This window comes from Mytilus trossulus, chromosome 5 (assembly GCF_036588685.1).
Source record: "Mytilus trossulus isolate FHL-02 chromosome 5, PNRI_Mtr1.1.1.hap1, whole genome shotgun sequence".
In the NCBI taxonomy this organism is placed as follows: Eukaryota; Metazoa; Mollusca; class Bivalvia; order Mytilida; family Mytilidae; genus Mytilus; species Mytilus trossulus.
The window spans coordinates 23895107-23907197 of NC_086377.1; the positions used below are offsets into that span (position 1 = coordinate 23895107).

General features: G+C 32.2%; 1 protein-coding gene across 1 annotated transcript; it reads left to right on the forward strand.

Moving 5' to 3' along the window:
- The first annotated feature begins 4826 nt into the window (after window positions 1-4826).
- Window positions 4827-11487, forward strand: LOC134717769 (fibrinogen C domain-containing protein 1-A-like). Its single transcript, XM_063580263.1, has 5 exons — window positions 4827-4842; window positions 5403-5533; window positions 9336-9432; window positions 10231-10395; window positions 11231-11487. The coding sequence occupies exons 1-5, from the start codon at window positions 4827-4829 to the stop codon at window positions 11485-11487; spliced, it is 666 nt and encodes a 221-aa protein (XP_063436333.1).
- Window positions 11488-12091: the final 604 nt, after the last annotated feature.

A 12091-nucleotide genomic window follows, 5' to 3' on the forward strand; every position in this document is an offset into this window, starting at 1 on the left:
ACATCAACAACAGACAAATTTCATGAAATCTTTCATTAGTTGAGAGTGGGATTGGACTAACTGTCGGCAACTGTGAGTACTCTCAGATATGTACTTGGCTTCATTTTAATGGGATTTACAAGTACCCGGCCAAGTTAGATCTATGTGTTTGTTAGATGTATTTATTTGATGAGATTATCCTTTTTCAACTGATATTTTGAGTTCGTTCTTCTGTTGATCTGTTATATCACTATCTCAGGTAAGGGAAATGTTAGGATTTCGTCAACATGTTTATCCCCACCACATTATGGATGTATGTGTCTGTCCGAATTCAGGAGTCTGTAGTTCTGTGGTTGCCCGTAAAAAGTAATGCCTCCCTTGACGACTATGAAAAAAAATTAGTACGCCAGATGCGCGTTTCGTCTAAATAAAAAGAACCATCAGTTACGCTCATATCAAAATATTTCTAAATCCAAACAAGTTTAAAGTTGAAGAGCATTGAGAATCCAAAATGCTAAACCTTCAACAATAGAAGTAAGCGGTAAGTGTGAGGACCGCATTTTTTTTATAAATTAAAAGCAAAAAATGCAACAAAAGCAACAAAGATCGTTTATACTCTTGAACCATTCTTAGAACACAAACCCGACACTAATCCAATGTACAAAGGAAACAGCATGCAAGTTATATGACTTGAAATGAACGAAGATCTAGTGGACGAAACTTTAAAAAATACACTTTCAATACAGACGACTTTCTTCAAGATTTAATGGATCATTTTAAACTGTGCAAATTAACTGGAATCAATACTTCAGAAAATACTAAGTAGCATTTGTAAAGGGTATTCAACCTTCAGATGTTGGGCCGGTTTTTGTAGAATTTCGCAGAGTCACGTGACAAAGATTGTGTTTTTTTTCCACAAAGACAATAAAATGAGTGGCAGAGACGAGTTAAGACAGGTTTCTTAGAAGGTCTTGAAATCTTACAACAAAACGTTTGAAAAACCTAGTTTGAATGACATGCGTTGAAACTGTTTTGTATGATATCATTTGTTCACAAGCCCAGTATTCAGCACTTTTTTTGTGCTGACATGAATTATCATTGATATTGATATATTTATAAATTAACTGTTAACAAACTTTTAATATTTTGAAATACTAAGGCTTTTCCACCTCAGGCATTAATAACCATAGCTGTATTTGGCAACACTTTTATGAATTTTGGATCTCAATGCTCTTCAACTATGTTCTTTATTTGGCTTTTTAAAATCCTTGTTGGACTCACTGGTGAGACTTTTGTAGACGAAACGCACGTCTTGCGTATATATAAAATTTAGTCCTGGTATCTATGATGAGTTTATTTTAAAACTTAAAATATTTCAAATGATTTTTTTGTAATCTGTAATGTGAATAGGTCGTCAGGTTATTGATCGTATATGTACACTAGTAAACTACCATTTACATCTATGATGAGTTTATTTTAAGTGATGCTCGTGGCAAAAATATTTGAAATTAAAAGCTTATATAAAAGATGAAGAGCTATAATCCAAATGTCAAAAAAACTAAAGCCAAATCCGCGACAGGAATCATAGCTTTGCACGAGGTATATACATTCCTTAATTTATAATTATTACTAGCATTTTGTTACAGCAACTTTTAATAACACAAACTATCCGTATTTTCATGCCAGTACCGACGTACTGGCTACTTGGCTTGTGATACCCTCGGGGACTCATATAAAAGATGAAAAGCTATAATCCAAACGGTCCAAAAGGTAGAGCAAAAAGAAAGGAAATCAGAGCTTTGCACGAAGGAGATACATTCCTTAATTTACAATAATATCTAAAATTTTGTAACAGCAAATTTAAATAACACAAAAATCCGTATTTTCATGCCAGTAGATGAAAATTATATTCAATATCGGTCAACTAGCTCACCACTAGATTTAAAAGCTTCCTTGCTAATATCAAACCTGTAGAATAGCATGATAAGAACATTGTATCAACATGGAGATATATACTCTGTATGCAGGCGCAGCTGGAATGTTAAACTTTGCAATGGAGATATATTTGTAGTAATGCCTTTCTAGAAAAAGATGTATACCAGTAACCAAAAATCGATGAAAACTATTTTTATAAAATTACTGGAGAAATATAATTAAAAATACACGGTGAAAGTCCACCTTTTACGCTTAAAACCCAAAAACAAGGAAATCAACAAAACGCTTTTTGAACACGTTCTCGTTATTACACTCTCAAGTTGAGTAAGATCAGTATAATCAATCAAAACATATTAAACGGTAAACATGTATTTGCAATCGCACGGTATACATAGATGCTGAAAATATTTCTGTTGGTTTGTTTGTATGTATTTTGTTTTGTGTGTACCTATCACTTCTTAAAATGTTTTGTCAATGTGCTGTATTTGCAATGTAACATTTTTTTTTTAGTTTATATCTAGTCCAAGAGGGATGATCTACATAATGCAATAGTAAACAGATGTAAGATCTGCTATACTGCACATGGTCAAATTCCTCTTATTCTGTTATTTGTCTATGCCATGCATTTTTACAAGGGGTACTTGATAGTGCACTTAAAAAAACATGATTCCTGCCATAGCACATCTCTGTAATAAACCAAATGGTTAACCTTCCTGCAAATCAAAGAAAAAATGTCTCTCTTGCAACAATTATATCGATTTGTCTTCAACATTTAAATCAGTATTTATCTTTGATTTTTTTCAATGGTTTTTATGGCTTTTAACAGAAAGGGCATTATTATCCATTAACACAGATTTTCTACTGAAGTTTAAATAGTCAACAAATAAGCATACACTTCAGTCGATAGTCTGGCAAATACTTTTATAGCATAGATGCCTGGTACAGACTGCCTTTTCTTCGATTGACTTTCAAAGCCAAACATATTCACGGTTTTTATATGAAACAGTTGTAAAAATGAAATAAAAAAAAACATCGGGATTTAACAAGTGAAATTGTTTCACTTTTCCTTTACAAGTGTTTTTGATATGATCACCAACAAAGATTTAATGGAACGATACTTTTCAATTTTTTCTTTTGTTGTATTTGTTCAAAAGATACAAACCTTAAACTTCTGCGAGGAGACTTTTTCATATTTTACTGATTACAAACTTACAACCAATGATTCCATACTGATAAACGATATGAGATCTGCTCAGGCATGTGGCTCATTTTGTTTGACCACATCTGACTGTTGTGCTGTATCGTATATCAGTAATACAAGGGAATGTTATCTGGATACTTCCGGTACATGCAGTTCAACTACGGTTCCGTTTGTAGGATCAATGGTAATGATAAGACAACCTGGTTAGTATATTTGTAAATTTATTGCTAGAATATTTAAGCAAGTGGTTGAATTGCTTTACATAAGAGGTTCTAATTATATTTTGTAGGTCAGTAAATATGGCACTTTTTCATATTAATATTGATTCAGTTACACGATGGTCTTTTATTTCAGAAATAACATTTGTTATAAAACCAGCGATTAAGATGATGCGGGTTTTATTCATCTGGTATATTTTATGATGGTATAAGATTCAACATCTATCGGGAGGGTCTGTGTTTGGTTTCATATGATGAGACATAATCTTTACATTAATTTTTCTATGGTTGGGTTGTTGTCTCTTTGACACATTCCCCATTTCCATTCTCAATTTTATTGATATCAGGTCTTGAGCTTGCGTGCCGGTAACTGCAGTAAGACCTCTATTAATATGTATGCATCATTGTCATTTTCCTCGGTTTCTTCTGTTAAATATTGTAACATCGAATTTGGACTATTATAATGAGTTAAACTACAGCGTATTGCTGTGTGCATAGTTATTCTACATTTGCTATAGGTATAGGGGAGAATTGAGGTCTCGCAGCACATGTTTAACACCGCCGCATTTTTGCGTCCGTCCCAAGTCAGGAACCTCTGGCCTATGCTAGTTTTGACCTTTGTTAGTTTTGTATGTCATTTTACTATTTTATTCAATTATATTTGTTCAATTATATATTTGCTTCAAACCAAATAGTAACATCCATTTTCGCTGAACGAGTTCACGTTTTTGTAAAGAGACCAACTGAAGCCTGTGGGGTTTCTTCCCTTGTGGTAAATGAACATAAGTGGCTTTGGACTGTTACGCATCCCCCGTTTCAATTTTCAATTTGTTCATGACCTGCAATCAACTATAGTCGTATAGTTTTCTAGCAAATTAGAAGTGATGCGCATTTCGACTATTAAGTATATTTTGTGATGCTTTTAACCGAATATTTGAAAATCTAACAAATCTTTAAAGAGCCGATGAAACCGAAAAGTTGCAACAATATCTGTGTAAGAAATTAGAAATTTACTTTCCCGAAAATATGTTTTCCGATTAAATTTTTTTTTATAAATTTAGATGGGGAAAATTTCACTAAAAAAGAATTCCGTACATGTATTCTAAAGCCAGTTTTCAACTACTGGCTATATATCTAGTGGTAAACCTCGTGAAGTAAAAGCATTAAAAACAGTAGGTATCTAACGACAACATATAGTGTACCAATTTTAGTGAAGCATATGCTCATTTTGATAAATTACTTTTTTCTGACAGACTGTATAAATGATTTTAAAAAGTATTATTTTCACTCAGTAGTTCGTGTGAGTGGGGAGGGATGGAGGTGGTTTGTTGATGATTTTCTTAATATAAAGACAAGGAATATGGGGTTTTCCATCCTTCAAAATAAATATATGCAACGAAAAAGACACAAAAAACATAGGAACTGCTGTTTTAAGGTTCAAATCTGACCTACAACACTGAGCAAAAAAAACCTTACCCAACAGCATGTTCAAGATGGCTCTAAGTACAGGTCAGATTGAAATTATTGGCAACAATATTTGAATAGATTGTGTAAAAGAGGGACGAAAAATATCAGAAGGACAGTAAAACTCATAAATCGAAAATAAAATGACAATGCCATGGCTAAAAATGTTAAGGAAATGTAAAAGACAAATATCATATAAAAGTTCACACGACACAACATAGAAAACTAGAGAAAAAACAGCACGAACTCCACCAAAAGCTAGAGGATGATCTCAGGTGCTCCGGAAGAGTAGCAGATCCTGCTCCACATGTGGCATCAGTCGTGTTGCTTATGAATGTTACACCACCTAATCGGGCCCAGTCAAAAAAGGACTTTCATGAAGTGGAAAGTAATGCAATTTTGAGATAACTATGCTCTATGCGTAAGAGTTAATCTTTAAGTACGAAGCTTATATTCCAGTACTAAAGGTATCAGATAAAATGTGGAGAACTGGTGCAACTTTTTGAACACAGTTTTTGTGTTTACCAGCTTGAACATTTTAGAGAGATTAAACGTTAGAGTAAATATTATTGATTAATTTCTTATTTTCTGCTGTTTAAATCCAGTTTTACCAAAAGACTGTGAAGATGTCACTGATGGCAATGGGACATATATGATAAATCCCAGTTCCTGTTCTGGACCATCTAATGATTTCAATGTATATTGTGAAGTAGGGTCAGACAATCAATATTGGACTGTAAGTTGTATATTTGAATAAATTAATTTTGGAAATAACACGTTATTGTCATCGGATTTTTTCTTATGTTTTAACGGTTGTAGTTGTTCTTTGTATTTTTTTCTGTTGAATTATTTAAAGGGAAACTTCGCAAAAAAATCAAAAATTGATATTATGTTTATTCTGTATAAAAATGCTCAAATTCATAGATATTAAAGTTTTATTTCGCTAGATAAGCGATCACAATCGATTTTAAATTTAGAGTATCAATTCTCTTCGTTCAGCCATTTTGTCTTCTTTCCTGATTTTTAACATTGATATGTCTATAAACCACAAAGAAACAAAACTACAGTAACCGATGTAGTCGTAATTGTGTGTCGATATCTTGTCAATCGTACGGTTTTTTTATCCGACTAACTAACTTAATACGGAACATATTCTTTTTTTTTAATTACCGTGGTCTGTTGTTTTTAAACTGTTAATATTGGAATAAGTTATAAAGTCAAAGTTGAAATCATAAATAAATGTTACGTGAAAATTGTTTTCGAAAATCTTATTTGTTCATAATTCTTTAAAGTAATAATTTTTATTCAAATAAATTCTGATCTTCCCTCATCTGATCACCAGCATGACTAAAGGTATTATACTTCCAAAGGTATTGTGAATTATCTAATTACTACTTCAATTTAGTATTATCATTTTCACTGTTATTAATATAAGTTAGATGAGTCATACAAATCTAATGTTCAATTTCATACAAATCTAATCTTCAATTTCTTAAAAATCTAATCTTCAATTTTATTCAAACTCTCTTAATTATCGGAACACGTTATTGAAATTTACACGTTCATTGTCACTGAACTAGTATATATTTGTTTAAGGACCAGTTGAATGACGCCTGTGGGTACGGGAATTTCTCGTTACATTGAAGACCTAATGGTGACCTTCTGCTGTTGTCTGCTCTAAAAGTTCGCGTACCGAGTTATCCGCCTTTGATTTCCGCTTTGCAACGAAAACGCGGACACAATTGCGTATACGGGGTTTTTGTGATCTGATAGAGAAGAATAAGAACAAACAAATGGTTTTACTTCATATTTTATACCTCTCAACTCGTTATCAAACATATTTAAGGAATGAAGGATTTTCCGTGGACCTACAAAAAGTTTCTTGAGAAAAAAAGTTTCGCTTCATTTTTAAACTCATAACATTTTAACAACACTTTTTAACGATAATTATATAAAGTAAGGAAGCTAATCCTATCCAGAATTATTAAAGTACGAGTACAAATAAGACGATACGAGTCGAAAAACCACGAAGCATGCACGTTTCGCAAAATCCCGTACCAAGTTCGAAATATGACACTTGTTTATTCGTTTGATGTGTTTTATCCTTTGATGGAAACAAAAACGCACATCCGGGTTTAACTAAAACAGAGGGTAACACATAAAATATAAGAGGAGGACTTCGACGCAACAGAAGCACATAATTTAAATGTAACAAACACAGAAACTAAATATAATATAATAATGGTTGTGAGTTCTATTAGTTATCAAAGGTACCAGGATTATAATTTAGTACGCCAGACGCGCGTTTCGTCTACATAAGACTCATCAGTGACGCTCATATCAAAATATTTATAAAGCCAAACAAGTAAAAAGTTGAAGAGCTTGAGGATCCAAAGGTTCAACAAGTTGTGCCAAATATAGCTAAGGTAATCTATGCCTGGGATAAGGAAATCCGTAGTGTTTCGGTAAATTCATAGTTTTGTAAACAGGAAATTTATAAAATGACCACATTAATGATATTCATGTCAACACCAAAGTGGTGACTACTGGGCTGGTGATACCCATAAGCCATTTCCTAGTCCATTGTTAGAAGAGTAATTTTAAATAGAAAGTTAGAACAAAGTATGGATGATAACAGATGATATAAAAAAAGAAGATGTGGTATGATTGCCAATGAGACAACTATCCACAAAAGACCAAAATGACACAAACATTAACAACTATAGGTCACCGTACGGCCTTCAACAATGCGCAAAGCCCATACCGCATAGTCAGCTGTAAAAGGCCCGATAAGACAATGTAAAACAAATCAAACGAGAAAACTAACGGCCTTATTTATGTACAAAAAAGAGCATTTTTAAGTACTAAATATAAGAAAACAACATTCAAAGGAAACACGGTACTGATTATAATAGGCATTCAAAGTTAACCAGATTCAATCCACCATTTTCTACATTTTATAAATCCTGTTCTAAGTCCGATAGATGACAGTTGTTCATTCGTTTAATGTGTTTTATCCTTTGATTTTGCCATTTGATTAGGGTCTTTCCGTTTTGATTTTCCTCGGAGATCAGTATTTTTGTGATTTTTACATTTTAAAGGATTTCATACAAGCGCGACAATGATTTGAAATATCAAAGTATTAATCACGACTACTCCAACGGTGTGGATTGGTGTCGATAAATGGTCAAGTACGTCTGTTCTTGCAACAACTTCGCAAGTCGTGTTTACGCCTTGTGATTCTATTTATAAGGCAACACTTCTATAAGTAAATATGTATTGTCTTTTCTCCAATTAAGTTAAGGAAACTGAATTATAGTATAAACATTGTATTTCGATTTTGACACAAAATTATTACAGTACGATCGGAAATCCGTTTAATACACTGTATATGTTTGTGAAAATGAAAAAAAAAAACTTATAGAACTTTTAAAACGTTATAAATCAATTTAATAAAAAATAAACAAATAAATAATGATTCCATTAAAAATTCATTTTACATTTAAGCCAACTTCGACCTGATTAGATTTAACATTAAATTTGAATGTCAATAAATATCCTTAAAAATAAAAACTTATCTTTTTTATTACTCTGAAATTGTAAAACAAATTGATTCTCTCTCTTTATGCCCCATTTATGGGCTTTATGTTTTCTGGTATGTGCGTTCTTCATTCGTCCGTCTGTCCCGCCTCAGGTAGAAGTTTTTTTTCGATGTCGTTTATGATGAAGTTGAAGTCCAATGAACTTTAAACTTAGTACACATGTTCCCTATGGCGTGATCTTTTTAATTTAAATGCCAAAAAGAGATTTTAACAAATTTTCATGGTCCACTGAACTCAGAAAATGATAACGCGGATGGGCATCAGTGTACTATGGACGTATTCTGCTTTCTAATTGAGAAAGTGTCGAATTGGACATTTACATATTTCGTCTCTTTGTATATACTTTTTTGATTGTTTATTGGTTGCTTACCTTCCAGTGGCAAATTAATTAGCAATAAAAACAATAGGAATGTCCTCTAAAAGTCTGGAATGTAGGTCGTTAAGTTTTAAAAGGCCATTGTTATATTATAATAGTTCGTTTCTGTGTTTGTTACATTTTAATTTTGTGTCGTAGTACTCTTACATTTGATTCGTTTCCATCGGTTTTAGTTTGTAACCCGGATTTGGTTTTTTTCAATCAATTAATTAATTTAAAACATCGGTATACTAGAGTTGCCATCAGTTAAAAATACTGTGGATACTGGAATTCTCCCTTTACTACACGAGGCATCTGCTTTGACGTTTCCTTTCGGACCGAACGTGGCTGCTTATCTGTACATAACGCACCGTCAAACATGTGTTCAGCTACCGGTTACAAGAAGACCAATAGTGGCCGTATTCATACTCCAAAGCCACCTTTTGAATAATAAATTATTCATGACAACTGAAGACAGCTTGCAATCAAAGGATAATTTTGACTCGTCAATAAGTTGCCTTCTTCAATTGCAAAATATGCAGAATTGGAAATAATTATAATTTAAAACGTCAATTTTACAGGTTTTCCAAAGACGGGTGGATGGACTAACAGATTTTTACCGGACATGGCTTCAGTACGAGAAAGGATTTGGTGACTTAACAAATGAGTTTTGGTTAGGTACAACACATTTGTTATGCACCATTTGTCACTTCAGTCTACACTATAAAATATAAACAATGTTCTGATCATTTGTTGATTAATGTCAATTGCATATCAGCACTAGACAAAATGCTTAGAATTCATAATTTATCGAAAGTTGTGCCCATTCTTATCGGGCGTGACTGTTTATGAGTGCAGCCGTCCCCCTTCGGCAAGTATTTGACAGTGGTTAGAAAATATCTAAGTCAATAGTTATCAAAGTTATCAGGATTATCATTTAGTAGGCCAGACGCGCGTTTTGTCTACACAAGACTCATCAGTGACGCTCATATCTAAAATATTTCGACCTGGTGATTTTTGTATAATATGTTAAACGTAGTTTACGTGCCGAACACAAAATTAAAATCCGTTTGTTTTGTTTTTTTCTTTTTAACGCGACCATTTTTTTCACAGACGGAGAAAGCGTTTATTAGGTATCTTTAATATGATAACTTTAATTATTTAATTCTTTTTTTCTGGTTTGCTAATTCGCTTTTTTGGAATCTAAAGGACTATGGTTAATTTATTTTTTCGTACACCAAAATGAAAAACAATCGTTACGGCATTGGTTGAACTTTAATTGTTTAGAACGTTTTAAACAAATCACAATTTTTTGGTGTACGCTTTCGAAAATATTCCCCAGAATGCATCAGATTCTGAAAGGGCGAATATTCAAATAATATCGAGTTCATCTACAAGCAATGACAAAGGAAAGTATTTTGAACTTCTTATTTTTATTCATAATCCGCGTAAAATTTTTAAAACTTTGTATTTTAGGTAATGACAAAGTCCACATGCTGATTTCAAATAATAATTATACCTTACGAATCGAACTGGAAGATTTTGCAAATGAAAAGAGATATGCGGAATATCAATCGTTCAAGATATCGGATGCTCAGTCTAATTACCAATTATTGATTAATGGTTACAGCGGCGACGCAGGTTCGTGTTTAGAGAAAGTTTACTAGCAATACTAGTTTATTGGATGATCCGATTTTCATTAATTAAAATTTTATTATTAGTTACTTATTTCAACAAACAGTTGAATTGGCCAAAACATCACTCGCTTTAAGCGCATCTTCCATATTTCAAAAGTATTTATAAATTCAGGTTTTGGGTTTGATTTTAATTTAGAAATTCATAATAACATATAATTACTTATTATTAGAAACTAGCCATAATTCGCACTAAATCGGAGGGCAGCTGCTATGGATTTTTCTTTCAAAAATTCCCAGTTTTTTGTTTTCTATTAATTTCAATATGAACTTACATTTATTATAATAAGTTCATGCGTTACTGTAAAGAAAGTGTGTTTGCTTTTTACTATCAATTTCCAATCAATTTACAAATCAATGGATTTTGTGGCTGCAGAATTTCAGAAAAGTATCCAAAGTTAGAGGTACTTTAGGACAGGACAATTGTTTTTCTAATCCTGTGTCTACTTTTCGATCCAAAATTTCCATTTGTTCTATTAATTTTGATACTACATGATCATTTTTAGCGCTTATTTAAATATAATGAACATGCATTACTATACTGAAGTAAAAGTGTATAAATTTGACGTTTACTATCAATTCTCAGTAATTGATCCACGGCGGTCATTTATACATTATACAGATCCTCTCTATTTCATAAATTATATGACCGCCGTGGATAGTAAACTTGAAAATGATAGCAGATAGCAAATCGCTTAATTCTTAGTATATGTATGATCAAAGAATACAGAAAAACGCAAACCGGGAGTGAACTCATAAAAAAATTGTCCATCTATTTGCAGGTGATAGTTTAGACCACCACAATGGCATGCCATTTAGTACTAAAGACCGAGACAACGATCCTTCTCCAAACGCGTGTGCAGTTAAATTCCATGGCGCATGGTGGTATAACCTATGCCATCAATCTAATTTAAATGGCAATTATTTATCTGGTGCCCATACCTCCTTTGCCGATGGAATTGAATGGATTGCATGGACAGGATTTCAATATTCATTGAAATCGTCAAAAATGATGATCAGAAGACAAAATGGCAATTAATGGTAGGCATTGAAATCATTTGCAATCTTTGCCATAGTGGAATCAACTATCACTGTAGATATTGTCTCAAATATTATCAAACTAATTTTTTCATTGCTTAATTGAAAAAATGAAATAAAATGTTAAAGACTATCAAACCATATAAATGGTATTGGATATTGAAGAGGAATAAATAATTGGACACTTAAAACATATTGTTTGACTCCATCTTTATGCCTTTCAAAAATTAAATTTACTATTAAAGACCAAATATAACAGTTTACTTGTAGTTTGACAACTTTAGACTTGTCCATTATTACCATAATTTGTTTTTTCCCTACATAAATATTCCTTATCAACTTGACAAATAGTACAATTTAATTCAACTTCAATGTTTTATTAAAGTCTCATCTCTCAACAAGCACAATCAATCTTTATACATTATAAAATAACATTAGATAAAATGAGAACTATTCTATACAGAATTCTAAGAGACTATAAAATACACCATATGAAATAAAATATTATTTACAATGAATAAATTTTATATGTCTTTTTAAAATCAAATGGCAGGTTTTGGCACACACACGTTTCATATTTACATCTGAGAATAAAAACACTAAGT

Bases quoted from the DNA above. Each gene is read 5' to 3' on its own strand.
- LOC134717769 (XM_063580263.1), top strand. The intron at 5,534-9,335 runs GTAAGTTGTATA...TCAATTTTACAG, and splicing joins CAGACAATCAATATTGGACT to GTTTTCCAAAGACGGGTGGA. The intron at 10,396-11,230 runs GTTCGTGTTTAG...ATCTATTTGCAG, and splicing joins TGGTTACAGCGGCGACGCAG to GTGATAGTTTAGACCACCAC.